Below are 14,715 nucleotides of genomic sequence, written 5' to 3' on the forward strand. Positions count from 1 at the left end.
CCACAGAAACAATTGAAACAATGAGCGCATCGCATACTAGACATAATGAAAGTATTTGAAAGACAAACAAATAAGTTACAAAGGTAAGAAGTTTTTCTAACAGATAAATATATTTATGTACATGGCATCTGTGTATAGAGATAGAGGGCAGTGTATTGACTCATAAAATGATAATCTGAAGGCCAAGAAATAAAACCTATTTAAATTGAAAGGCCCTACATATTCATAGTAATTACTTGCTACATGTTGAGTATTGCTATTATGTTGAATAATATCAATAGCTGATTATGTCTGAAATGTTCACATTGTTCCTGGTCTCATTGCCTAATCTGTCAAATGTTGCTTTTGCTTTTGGGAACTATAGAAATTTAATCTTTCAAACTAAATTATGCATATCTTGCACCTTTTTCAGATACAGGTTGAGGAATTTGATCAGGGCTGTTTTTGTATGGTGGTAATCTTCAGCAATTCCAAAAACAATGGATTGGATCCATGGTGTTTCCCTAGTTCATATGAAGAATTAATTAGAGCTGGCTGAAAAAAGAATTCTTCTTCGAGTGATTGTCCATGTCCATTCCACTGTAGGTGTGTGCATGCCTCATGCACAATTGTCAGAGATTTTCCCCTGAGCAGTAACCTATCAGGGTGGCATGAGTGCTCTCTGCTGCCTTGTGCCACTGCATGCAGGTATAAAGGGTGGCTCTGCCCCCAGTCCCCTTCCTTCCTACCATCAGTTGTTGTTGTTAGAGATGCTATGCTCGCATTTCCAATTCCTTTCCTCTTTAGTGTACATAATACCTGTTGTGTTAGTTTTAGGCTAATTTAGAGTTTTTGTACATAGTTTAAAACTAAAAGTAAGTATTTATTAGCATGGATTAACTGGTTCCCGTTTAGTACTCGTACCGGCTTCATACCTTGTTCTCTGGGCTTCAAGTCCTGTCACTCATGCCAGCTGTCTTAAGTGGCTAGGGAAGGTGCATGTGACTGAATGTAGTGTGGGGGAAGGCATCTCTCCCCCTCTGGTTTGGTGGGAGGCCACACCGCCTCACTTTGTCACTGCAGTCACAGCCTAATGTCAGGGGAATTAGCAGATCAGGTATGAGCAGCCTGACCCTCTCAGCAGGGCAAAGCACCAAACAGTCTGTGGGCTCTGACCCTCAGGCAAGGAAGAGCTAACAAGCAATCTGTGGGCTCTGGCCCTCAGGCAGGGGCCACTGCAAACAAGCAGTCTATAGGCTTTGGCCCTCGGTCAGGGCAGAGCAAACAAGCACGCTATGGGCTCCAGCCCTTGGGCAGGGGCGGAGCAAACAAGTGGTCTATAGGCAGGGAGGCTACCACCCCAGGGGTGGGGTTGGCAGCAAGTGGGTAGGGGGACTCTGGTCCCCCCTACTCCACCGGGTCCCTGCCCAGGGCCCTAACTGTGGCGGAGTGTTCTGCCACTGGGTCAGCAGGGATCCAGCTGCAACATGCTGACCTGGATTCAGGCAACCACCCAACCGGACTACAGTATAGTCTCCCTGGGCCACTTCCTACCATCTCCTTGTTCGATATCTTGGCTCTGTGGGTGTCCTCTGTCCCACCGGGTGGATTGCCAACAGCAGTCCCAGCCGCTTCCCTGTGGACTCAGTCTCCTCTGGGGTCAGGGCACTGCTTGAGCTTGGCAGCAGAGTCAGAGGCCTGCTGTGAGCAAGGTACCTCTGCCTCCTTCCCTGGCTGGGCTCCAACTGAGCTGGAAGCTCTGCCTTTTGTACTTTCTCTCCCACCTCTCAACTTTTGGTGGGTGGGGTAAGCCCAGCCTGACTCCACCCACTAGTCACAGAGAGTGGTTCCTTCCTCTCTGGCTCAGAGGGAGGCCATACCACCTCATTATAGTTAGCAAATGTCACATTTTTAGGGGTTCAAACCCTGCTCAAAGAAAGACAAGGCAGCCAGACTCAAGTATCTGCTCATGGAGTCTGTGCCTTGCCTACCATCACAGCCTATTCTGCTCAGAGTGAATACTGAGCACAGCCAGATCTGTTAGGAGTGCTCCCCCTGATCTGACTGAGTTGAAGGGCAGATCTTTGTCATTAGTACTGTAGAAGAGGCAACGTAAGTCCTCTAAAGACTTCATATTGGGGTCTTCATAATCTTCAGTGAATGCACTGAATAGAGGCAAGGACATGAAACCAATCCCTGAATTACCAACACAGATTTTGGTACTGCAGAACTAGGAGCCTTCTCTGGTGTTGTCTATGCCAGAGTCTTATGAGGCAGCTTGGGAATAGTTGCACCCGTCGGTATCAATTTCCCCAGCTATTCAGGACTCCTGCCTGGTTACCAGGGTCTGGTGTACATGATTCAATGGTTCTGGCTCCAGACCTGACAAACTGTTTGGTGCTGGTGGCTGCTACAGTTAGTGCACCTCTCAAGAGGATTCTATCTAGAGGGAAGCCAGAAATGATCTTGCTAGTACCTCCATCTCCAGGCTGAGAACCTCCCCGGTACCAACGGATCAGCTCCCCCGTGGTCTGACAAAGTGGACTCTTTATCAGACTCTGAAGTCAGCTCTTATGTGTCTCGGGCGGGATATGTTCAGCAGCCCCAATGTGGTGCCTGTCCACCATGGTATTCCTCAGCATTCTAAGGACCAATGGCCTGACATAACTGGTGCCCATCTCCATATCTGTGGTCCTTTTGGAACCCTTGGGGCTACACTCCACAGTTTAGAACATCTCTGCTCCCTTCCCACCCTACTACATCAGCTAGGCATTGGGAGCATCTGCCCACCCTGAGACTGATACCATGCACAGGGAACTTCGTGCTCTGAATTTGCTTGTGGAGGAGTTGGATGAGACTCCATATCAACAACCCTTAGTCTCCTCTTCTTCATCAAATGATGAGGCAGTGATAAGAGTCTGCTTCTGCTGCTCGTGATGATTGTAAAGTTTATCAGGACTTATTGAGGAGGGTTGCTGCAGCTCTGGATATCTAACCAGAAGAGGTACAGGAAAAGTCACACAGGCTAAAATGTCCACCAGTCTAGGTGAGATCCTCCGTGGTAGCTCTCCCTGTTAATGAGGCTATCTTGGAGCTGTCAGGGCATTTTGTCAGGCACTATCTTCCCTGCCTTTCACTGCCATCGCTATGTGCATTGCTTCCTGGCTGCAGTCATCAGGTCTTCCCTCAAAGGTGCAACAAACCATTCAGGAAGGATTCAAGGGAACCCTTAAGTTTCCAGGGATTTATACAGCAGTTCAAAACCTCAAAAAACCAAACTGTTCTGCCTGTGGCAGTCCCAAGAGTTTCCTCCTTTCATGCCGCATATCCAGGATTAGTATATGACAAAAAGAGGGGCAAAAGTTACAAGAGGCATCCTCCTCCTCCGTGCTCTTCTGCAGCTGCCAGATCACCTAAGTAAACTGGGTCCTCTAAACAAACATTTTGACCCATTGGTAGAGAACAGTCTAGCACTCCCCAGAGTACCACTTTTCTCTACCCCAATATTTGCCAACCACCTGTCCCACGTCCTAAGTTCTTGGTCCTGCATTACCATAGATCAGGGGGTCCTAAGCCTAGTGGAATGGGGATACACCCTTCAGTTTGTTTCTTGCGGGCCATAGAGAAAGTTACCATGCAGCTCAAAGGGAAAGCATTTTATTCCTGATATTTCCTAATCCTGAAAGCAAAGGGGCGGGTGTTGGGTCATGTCTCAGGCTTTTTTTGGATCAAAGACAGCTAAGCAAATTCCTAAAGAAAATAAAATTCTGGTTGATCACTCTAGCTTTCTAGTATCCCTTCCTTAGATTCTGGGGACTGGTATGCTGCTCTCGATTTAAGACTCTTATTTTCATGTGGCAGTTCTCCAGAGCTATAAAAAATTCCTCAGCTTTGTGGTCAATGGATCACACTACCAATTACAGTGTTGCTCTTTGGCTTGTCAGCAGCTCCTTGCATGTTCATGAAGTGCATGGCTGTGGTAGCGGCACTCCTGTGAACATCAGGAGTCCACATATTCCCTTACCTAAATAACTGTCTAGTAAGAGGCCAGTCCAGATCTCAAGTACTGTACAGCATGGTCATGATACAGTCCACTTTTGATACATCGGGGCTTCTAATCAATAAGGAGAAATGTACCCTGACTCCTGTACAGATAATAGAATGTATTGGTTGGTCCTGGACTCGACGAAGGTCAAGACTTTCCTGCCGGGCCTGAGATTCCAAACAATGTCTGTTATTACTCTATATCCAAAGGCTCATCCTGTCACTACAGTATGAAACTGCATTTGAGCACATGACAGCATACACTTGTGGTGCAGCATGCCAGGCAGTGCTTCAGGGAGTTACAAGGCTGGCTAGCCTCAGTGTATTCACTGGCCTGTCATCATATGGACATGGTGGTTCAAGTACCTACTCAGGTCTTTTCCGCCCTGGACTAGTGGATAGAATCCTTGAATGTTTGCATGCGAGTTCCCTTTGCTGCTCCACAGCACTCACCATAGTCGCAGATGCATCAGATTGAGGTTGGGGAGTTCATTTAGGTCCCTTCCAGACACAAAGACTTTGGTCTATCTAAGATCTAAAGATCCATATAAATATCAGGGCCCTTCGGGCTATATGTTTAGCTTGCTTGGCTTTCCTTCCACAAATCAAGGGCAGAATTTGTTGGGTCTCAGAAACAACCCAGGAGCCATAATCTGTGTAAACAAGCAACAGGGGGCTTGATCAATGAAGTTATGCCAAGGCAATTCTGCTTTGGAATTTCTGTATTTCCGGTTCCATCAATCTGAAAGTTGCTTACCTTTCAGGAGTTCAGAATACTCTGGTATATCACCTAAGCAGGTCATTCACAAGTCACCATGAGTGATCTCTTCATCCAGATGTGTCTAGGTGCATTTTCCAGCTTTGGGGGACTCCCCAAGTGGACTTATTTGCAATAAGAGCAACTCAAATGTATTTTTGTTCCAGAGTGGGCCACAGCCCAGATTCATTGACAGATGCCTTCCTCCTACCCTGGTCGAAGGGCCTACTGTATGCCTTCCCTTCAGTTCTGCTCTTGCGCACGGTCTTGTACAATATCAAACAAAATTGTGCTCACCTTATACGTATAGCCATAGGTGCCGACTTCTGCTCATGCCGGTGGGTGCTCGAACCTCCTCTGCCCACGGTCCAACTCCACCCCTGCCCTGCCCCCTCCTGCCTCTTCCCCGCCCACATTCCAGCCCCAACTCCACCCCCTCCCTGCCCCTATTCCAACCCCTTCCCCAAATCCCTGCCCCTTCCCTGAGCTCGCCACATTCCTGCTCTTCCCCCCTCTCTCCCAGAGCTTGCTATGCTGCCAAACAGCTGTTTGGTGGTGGCAAACACTGGGAGGTAGGCAGAGGAGCGGGGATGTGGCAAGCTCAGGGGAGGAGACTGTCATAAATACAAAGGGAAGGGTAACCACCTTTCTGCATACAGTGCTATAAAATTCCTCCTGGCCAGAGGCAAAGTCCTTTTACCTGTAAAGGGTTAAGGAGCTAAGATAACCTCGCTGGCACCTGACCAAAATGACCAATGAGGAGACAAGATACTTTAAAATCTGGAAGGGAGGGGGAACAAAGAGTCTGTGTGTGATGCTTTTGCTGGGAACAGAAAAGGAATGGAGTCTTACAATTTAGTAAGTAATCTAGCTAGATATGCGTTAGATTTCTGTTTTGTTTAAATGGCTGGTAAAATAACTGCTGAATGGAATGTATATTCCTGTTTTTGTGTCTTTTTGTAACTTAAGGTTTTGCCTAGAGGGATTCTCTATGTTTTGAATCTGATTACCCTGTAAGGTATTTACCATCCTGATTTTACAGAGGTGATTCTTTTACTTTTTCTTTAATTAAAATTCTTCTTTTAAGATCCTGGTTGCTTTTTCATTGTTCTTAAGATCCAAGGATTTGGGTCTGTGTTTACCTATGCAAATTGGTGAGGATTTTTATCAAGCCTTCCCCAGGAAAGGAAGTGTAGGGCTTGGGGGGATATTTTGGGGGGAAGACATCTCCAACTGGTCTCTTTCCCTGTTTTGTTTAAATCGCTTGGTGGTGGCAGCGTACCAGGTTTTTAACCTAAGCTGGTTCCCAAGGCTCTTTCCCTGTTCTTTGTTTAACACGCTTGGTAGTGGCAGCATAGGGTTCAAGGACAAAGCAAAGTTTGTACCTTGAGGAAGTTTTTAACCTAAGCTGGTAAGAATAAGCTTAGGGGGTCTTTTATGCAGTTCCCCACATCTGTACCCTAGAGTTCAGAGTGGGGAAGAAACCTTGACAGAGGCGGAGGAAGAGGTGGGGTGGGGAGGGCAGGGAGGGCAGTTTGGCTGCTGGTGAGTGCAGCACACCCACTAATTTTTTCCCTTGGATCCTCCAGTCCCGGGGCACCCACGGAGTCTGCGCCTATGCTTATAGCCCCAGCATGGACCCATCAACATTGGTTCTCAACTCTACAAGCCCTATTGGTCAGATTTCCACTGTTATTCCCACAAGATGCAGATCTGATCTCTCAGGACCACGGTTGCCTCCTTCATTGAAACCTGCAGGCCCTCCACATGAAAGTGTGGTTGCTTCATGGATGACATCCTTGGAAGGAAGTTGTTCTAAGGGAGTGCATGAAGTTTTTCTAAATAGTAGAAAGCTTTCAACTAGGACTATTTACCTTGCTTACTTGAAAAGATTCTCTAGTTGGCCACCCACAGAAAGGCATTTCCCCAGCTTAAAATTTATTTACCATTATTGGACTATTTCTTGTTTCTGAAACAACAAGTGTTAGCTGTTAGTTTCAGCAGAGTCCACTTGGCAGCTATCTCAGCGTTCTACCCACCCATGGGATAACTGCTTGCTTTATTTCAAACCCTGTGTCCATCAAGTTTCTGAAGGGTTTGGACAGATTATATCTACAGGTACCCAATCAGCTCTCCTCGTGGAAATTAAATTTAGTTCTAGTAAAATTGATGGGTCCCCCCTTTGAGCCAGTGGCAATGTGTTTTCAGTTACACCTTTATATGGCTTTTTTGGTTGCTGTTACCTCAGTCAGGAAAGTAGGGGAATTTCAAGCGTTAGTATCAGAAGCTCCTTATATGATCTTCTTTAGAGACAAGGTTTACCTTGACCCAAAGTTCCTGACTAAGGTGGTTTCCAGTGTTCACATTAACCAAGCAAAGTATTTACTGACTTTCTTTCCAAAGCCTCATTTGAGTAAAAGTGAAGAAAAGCTTCATGCTCTAGATATTAGAAAGATTTCGCTTTTTACCTGGATCAGACTAGGCCATTTAGATCTTCATCACAACTGTTTGTTGGGGTTTTGGACCGAATAAGGGCACCCAAAGGAACTCTTCCTGGATTTCCAGCTGTATTTGTTTATGCTACAGATTGAATCATAGAATCATAGAACATCAGGGTTGGAAGGGACCTCAGGAGGTCATCTAGTCCAACCCCCTGCTCAAAGCAGGACCAATCCCCAATCAAATCATCCCAGCCAAGGCTTTGTCAAGCCTGACCTTAAAAACTTCCAAGGAAGGAGATTCTACCACCTCCCTTGGCTAGAATCATACTCCCCAAGTAAGCATGCTGACTCATTTGACCAGATCATAGGCAGCTTCCACAGCCTTTCTGGCTCATGTGCCCATTCAGGACATTTGCAAGGCAGCCAACTTAGTCATCGATTGATACATTTACCTCTCACTGTGCCACCTCTCATCACTCTAGAGACAATGTCAGATTTGGGCAGGTGGTCCTAGAGTCTCTGTTCAACTAGACTTCGCGTCCATGTCAGTTCAAACTGCTTGTTACTCACCTATAGTGGAATGGACGTATGCAATCACTTGAAGAAGAAACTGTTACCAACCTTTTTTCTGTAACTGTTGTTCTTCAAGATGTGTTGTGCATCTCCCTCCCTCCTTCCCCTCTCTTATCGGAGACTTTGTGATAGGAAGGAAATGAGGGGAGCTAGGGTGGCTCTGCTCTTTATACCTGTGTGCAGTGGTGCAAGGCAGCAGAGGGTGCTCATGATACCCAGACACGTACTGCTAAGGGAAAAATCTCCAACTACTGTGTACAAGGTGTGCACACACTTACAGTGGAATGGATATGTGCCACATATCCCAAAAAACAACAGAGAAAAAGATTAAAAGAAAAGGAGTACTTGTGGCACTTTAGAGACTAACAAATTTATTTGAGCATAAGCTTTCATGAGCTACAGCTCACTTCATCGGATGCATTCAGTGGAAAATACTGTGGGGCATTCCATTGCATTACACTGAATGCATCCGATGAAGTGAGCTGTAGCTCACGAAGGCTTATGCTCAAATAAATTTGCTAGTCTCTAAGGTGCCACAAGTACTCCTTTTCTTTTTGCAGATACAGACTAACACTGCTGCTACTCTGAAACCAGAAAAAGGTTAATAACTGTTTCTTTCTGTCCCACTGGAAATTTTAGGACTTCAAGATTTTATTTCATCCTGAATTGGGACAAAAGGTCAAAATCTCAGAATTTTTTACAAAATGAAATATATTGAAATCTCATTTTGACATCATCAAAATGTTTTGTTTCAGTAAGGCTGAAAGTTTTCGTTATTATTTTGACTTTTATATTAAAATATAAAATAATGCTTTGATAATTTCTCATCAAATATTGACAAAAATTATGTTCCTGCAAAACTGTTCCATCAGAAAATTTTAGACCAGCTGTAGAATTAATGTCATGCAAATCCTTCTCAATTTACTGTGTTTTTATTATTTATATAGAGCTTACAGTTTGATAGGAGCTATTTAACACAGGAACACAGTCTTCATACTTGTCTGTTCTAAACAGATAATTTAGAACAATCAAAAAGTGAATGGGCAGCCACAAAAAGTGGATGAATGTGTGTTGTTTTACTTCTACAATTTTTATTTTACACACATTTCAATCTATTGAGTTCAGTTTTAAGGTTTTCATTTATTCATTCATTAGAACTCCCATGCAGGATGTGGAGTATAGCCTGGTCAAATAATGAAAGTGTAGATTTATCACAGTTGTAAAGTTTATTGATTATCACAGGTTCTTCAGAGGTTGGCTACAGAGAAGTTTCACTTTGGTAATGGGATTGAAGTAATTTTCACTAGAGCTGTATATCCTTGATGAGGACTTTACATAAAAGCCAAATCAATATACTTGTTATAACTAAACAGAAAAACATGATGAACAAAGTAATTGCTTTGAAGAGCATTAGCATAACATACTCACATCTTAAAAACAGAGAGAGAAGTCCGGTGGCACCTTAAAGATTAACAGATTTATTTGGACATAAGCTTTCGTCGGTAAAAACCCCACTTCTTCAGATGCATTGTGCATCCAAAGAAGTGGGGTTTTTACCCACGAAATCTTATGTCCAAATAAATCTGTTAGTCTTTAAGGTGCCACCAGACTCCTTGCTGTTTTTGTGGATACAGACTAACATGGCTACTCCCTGATAAAGAGATAGAAGTAACAGTCAATGGAGCACCTTAGAAGCCATAGATCAACTGATGCTGTTTCAGGAGCCTGATGTATCCAAAATTTAGGGAACTAAACCAGATCATTTTTACCCCTCCTTTATGTAACTATTTGGATATATAACCATATTTCTTCTTCGAGTAGTGTCCCTAGGGGTGCTCCACTGTAGGTGTGCTTACGTGCCTGTGCTGCTGATCAGAGAACTTTGGTAGCAGTGTTCATTAAGCGCACACATGTGCTATCTCTCCTTGTGCTCTGCCACCAGGCTAACCAGTACGCTGGGACTACCCTCGCTCAGTTCCTTCTCAACTGTCCCTGGCTAGAGGTGGAGCCAGTAGCAGTCCATTTGCGATCGTTAAGTTCTTTAGCATTTCTAGTAGTTAGTTATTCTCCTCAGTCTTCCTTGTAGTTTTTCTCTTGGTTTTCTTTAACAAAAACAAACAAACAAGACTTTCGTCAGGGAACCCTTCCCCCAATGGGATATGCCCAGTTTACTGGGCTTCAACAGGTGCCACTGCTGCAAAGAGGTCATCGCTGTGGCAGACAAGCACTCTTGTTGCATATGCTGCCGCAGGGAAGGCCACATCCCGAGAAACATGGTCTCTGGCAACAACTTAGACCCAGGTATTGAGACAGAAGATTATCTTCATGGAGGCAGCCCTCAAACCCTCCCTGGACCCACATTGGGAGTCACCTAGCAGGTGCGAGTCTTTCCCGCAGTCCTCAACATCCAGGGACTGAGGGTCGAAGAAATCTGCTGCGGACCCCTCTTGTAAGTCATCAGAAAAGAGAATGGTGAATCCTCAGAGCTAGCTGCAAAAGATCTTGAGCACACTTGGTATTGTCAGTACCGTCGGCACCGAGACAATCCCGGCCCAGTACTCACAAAGATCTGGAGCAGCACATAGCATTGACACACCTAAGGACCTGATAGGCATAGTCAATGGTACTGATGGACAAAGATAGGCATGGACAGCACTTCAGTAAAGAAGACACTGCCAGTATGCACTGTACCTCAGCACCATCATTGACGCCCCATTTGGCACCGGAGCAGTCAGAGTGGGTGAGATATTCAACTCCCTCTGTACCACCAGTGGCACCGGATTGGCTGGTGCCGCCAGAATTTTGGCACTCAAAAGACCTCAGGGTATCTGACATACCAGAGTCTTCTTTTCTCAACACCAGGACCTCAGGACCGAGTCTTCTCCAGTACCCTGCCTGCACCTCCACTCTCTAGTGGGGAATCAGATAGTGAGCTTAGAGGAAGCTGTTTCCTACTCCTCTTCTTATGCTCCCTATGGTGCCCACTATCAAGAGGCTCCTTGGGTATACCCTCAGGCTGCTCCCCACCCCCATGGTATTGCCAGTCATGGGCTCTATTCCACCGCCCCAGTGGCCATACAAGGGTCCCTGGGCTGCATATTGCCCCCACACTTCTTGGGCTTCCAGCCTCACCAGTGAGCTCCCAAGACATTCTCCCTTGACTATGGCATCTAAAACCTTGGAACCTCCAGAGAAGATTGTTGAGTAACAGGACGGTGGACTTGAGGAAGAGGTGACTTTGAGGACCAACATATCCTCCTCCCCAGATAAAGTTGTCATACTTCCGCCACTGTCCTTAGCTGATGATTTCTGGCTTTTGCAGGACTGGCAAAGAGGGTCACAGATACCCTTTGAGGAAGTCAAGGACATCCATCACAAACTCCTTGACATCTTACTCTCGTCCTCGTCCTCTAAAATAGCTCCCCTTATCAATGAAGCTGTCCCAGACCTGGCAAAAACCAAATGGCAGACCGCAGGTGATGCCTAGTTTGTAAATAGGCCAATAAAAATATTACATTCTGGCTATGGAGATGGAATTTCTTTTGTCCTACACCCCCCCAAGCTGCATCATTGTGGACATGGTAAACTCCCAGGGCCATCAGCACCAAATGCGGTCCACCCTCTAGATAGGGATTGGAAGTGCTTGGACCTCTTCGGGAGGAAAGTCCTATTCCTCAGCCATATTACAGTTTCAAATCAAATCTCTAATTATCAAGCCTTACTGGTGAAATACGATTGTCAACTATTTGAAAAGTAACAATTTTATTGATTAGCTCCCAGAGTCACAGTATGACCAGTTCCGAGCTATCCTCTAGGAATGGCAATCAGTAGCCAAAACATTGCTACAGTCTGCCCTCAATGCAGCTGACACAGCAGCCTGGTCCATCTCCATGGCAGTGGCTATGAGATGTGTGTTGTGGCTTCCATTTGGGCTTCCCTAAAGAAGTGCAGTTGTCTGTCAAAGATCTTCCCTTTGAAGGGATTAAGCTCTTTGCAGAGAAGATGGATGCTTCTCTCCATACGCTTAAAGATTCCAGGGCCACTCTCCACTCATTAGGGATCTACATGTCTGCACAAACGAGATTTAGTCTGCAGCCCCAACATAAATCACGTATCTCTCAATACCTGACAATGCTTTTATGAACCTGAGAGAAAAATCTAGGTTCCCCAGGCGGAAACCATCAGGCCCACAGTATTCCCACGTCACAATCATCCACCTCCAAACACTAATTTTGATGTTTTGGTCAGATGTTGACAGACCACTACAGTTGAACAACTTATTCTACATTTAGCTTCCATCTTTCCATGTTTCACAGCACCTGGAAATGCATAACATCAGACCAAGGGGTCTTGGAAATTATTTGCAATGGGTATTCCGTCCACTTTACCTCCCTCCCTCCACAACATCTTTCACCATCCCTCTTCAGTGACCCTTCTCACAGGAGTTTACTATGACAAGAAATAGATCACTTCCTTTAGTTAGGTTTCAGAGTAGCAGCCGTGTTAGTCTGCATTCGCAAAAAGAAAAGGAGTATTAGTGGCACCTTAGAGACTAACCAATTTATTTGAGCATAAGCTTTCGTGAGCTACAGCTCACTTCATCGGATGCGTTCAGTGGAAAATACAGTGAGGAGATTTATATACACACAGAACATGAAAAAATGGGTGTTATCATACACACTGTAAGGAGAGTGATCACTTAAGATGAGCTATTACCAGCAGGAGAGCGGGGTGGGGGGGAGAAAACCTTTTGTAGTGATAATCAAGGTGGGCCATTTCCAGCAGGAAACGTCCGAGGAGCAGTGGGGGGGAATAAACACGGGGAAATAGTTTTACTTTGTGTAATGACACATCCACTCCCAGTCTCTATTCAAGCCTAAGTTAATTGTATCCAGTTTGCAAATTATTTCCAATTCAGCAGTTTCTTGTTGGAGTCTGTTTTTGAAGTCTTTTTGTTCTAATATTGCGACCTTTAGGTCTGAAATCTCTCTGGTCACTCTATTTCATACTTAAAGGTCGCAATATTAGAACAAAAAGACTTCAGAAACAGACTCCAACGAGAGACTGCTGAATTGGAATTAATTTGCAAACTGGATACAATTAACTTAGGCTTGAATAGAGACTGGGAGTGGATGTGTCATTACACAAAGTAAAACTATTTCCCCATGTTTATTCCCCCCCACTGCTCCTCGGACGTTTCCTGCTGGAAATGGCCCACCTTGATTATCACTACAAAAGGTTTTCTCCCCCCCCCCCCCCGCTCTTCTGCTGGTAATAGCTCATCTTAAATGATCACTCTCCTTACAGTGTGTATGATAACGCCCATTTTTTCATGTTCTGTGTGTATATAAATCTCCTCACTGTATTTTCCACTGAATGCATCCGATGAAGTGAGCTGTAGCTCATGAAAGCTTATGCTCAAATAAATTGGTTAGTCTCTAAGATGCCACTAGTACTCCTTTTCTTTTTTCCTTTAGTTAGGAGCCATAGAACCAGTACTTCAACATCTATGAGGCAAAGATTTATATTCTTGCTACTTCGTAATACCCAAGAGGAAGGGATGTTGGAAATCTATACTAGACATCAGAGTGCTCAACAAGTTTGTCAAAGCTCAAAAATTCAAGATGGTCACCCTAGCAATGATTATTCCAGCATTGGAACAAGACAACTGATTTTTGACCCTCGACCTACAGGGGAGGTTACCTTAGGGATGAATTTTAGGTGTGGCCTGAGTGTAACCTTGTCCCAAAAGAATACTTTTGTGTAGTGGGGATGTGCCATCAAAGCCGCTATTTCTCCTATTTTCCCAGCCGAGGTGATTGCTACCAGGAAGGCCATTTTAATGGCCAGATATGTAAGCAAACAGGTCGCCATGGATTCGAAGGAAGTCTAGTCAGGCCTTTCAGTGCCAGGTTTAGATCCCATGTATGGGTGGGATGTCGAGGTTGTGGAAAAATGTTTACTATATGCCCAAGGAATTGTTTTGTGGTTGGGTGTGATAGCACTGAGTACCCTTCTAATTGCTGGTGGAAGGCTGCTATAGCAGGTAGGTGGACCCTGAGTGAACTGAGAGATAGTCCCCATTTTTTTTTTTTCAGTCAGTACATAGTCTAGGATCTTTTGGAAGAGTCATGGATGTTGACCTCCTCATCCGTCGCCTTCTTCAAGAATGATACTATCTCAGAATCTGTAGACCAGCAACATGGTGTCAGTCCATACCTTCGCAAAACGCTATGCGATTACTGGGGACTCCACCTCTGATGCCATCTTTGGCTCCCCAGTACTGTCATCTGTAACTGACCTGAGTCCAAAGCCCCAGCCCTCCAGCAGGGATACTGCTTAGGAGTCACCTACAGTAGAACACCCATAGGGACATTACTTGAAGAAGAAGTTACTCCCTGTAATGGGTTGCAGACTCACTACTGCAGCACTCCCGCTGGTTGCTCCGGGAATTATCTCTGTCCCGCTGTGGTGTGCCCTCTGCAGGTGGTGTCTCAACCATTGTCTGCTCTGCTGTGTGTCTGGGACCCGCACTGCTCCCTGGCTTGTGGCGTCCTCTTCTGGACACAGCCCTCCAGCTGTGCCCCTGCTCTGTTCTCCCCCATTCCGGGGGTGTCAGCAGTCCTCAGTCTGCACCTGCCCTCGAGGCCAACTGCAGCCCCAAAGTCTAGCCCCTTGCCTCAGGGGCAAGCCACAGTCTGTATCGGGCCATACTCCTCCATGGCCAGGTGCAGTGTAAGGAGCAAGGGCGGGACCCAGGCCCACCCACTAGTCTGAGTTCTGACCCAGGGACCTTCTGATGGCAGCCATGTCCTGCCCTCCTTCTCTCCCCTCTACTGCTTGCACTCCCTGGGCCACTTCCTTTTGGCCTTGCACCTTCTTGGCCCTTTCTTTCAGGGGTCTCAGACTGGCAGGTATCAG

The 14,715-nt window shown here is 45.5% G+C and overlaps 1 protein-coding gene across 1 annotated transcript in view; it reads left to right on the forward strand.

Annotated features, from left to right (window-relative positions):
• The window catches only part of CCDC7 (coiled-coil domain containing 7), a 340,456-nt gene that overhangs the window by 52,212 nt on the left and 273,529 nt on the right, over nucleotides 1–14,715 (forward strand). The window contains 2 exon segments of the mRNA XM_043538840.1: nucleotides 7–29; nucleotides 31–83. Coding sequence (XP_043394775.1) covers nucleotides 7–29; nucleotides 31–83 — 76 coding nt within the window.

The sequence above is a fragment of the Chelonia mydas genome, chromosome 2 (assembly GCF_015237465.2).
Source record: "Chelonia mydas isolate rCheMyd1 chromosome 2, rCheMyd1.pri.v2, whole genome shotgun sequence".
Classification (NCBI taxonomy): Eukaryota; Metazoa; Chordata; order Testudines; family Cheloniidae; genus Chelonia; species Chelonia mydas.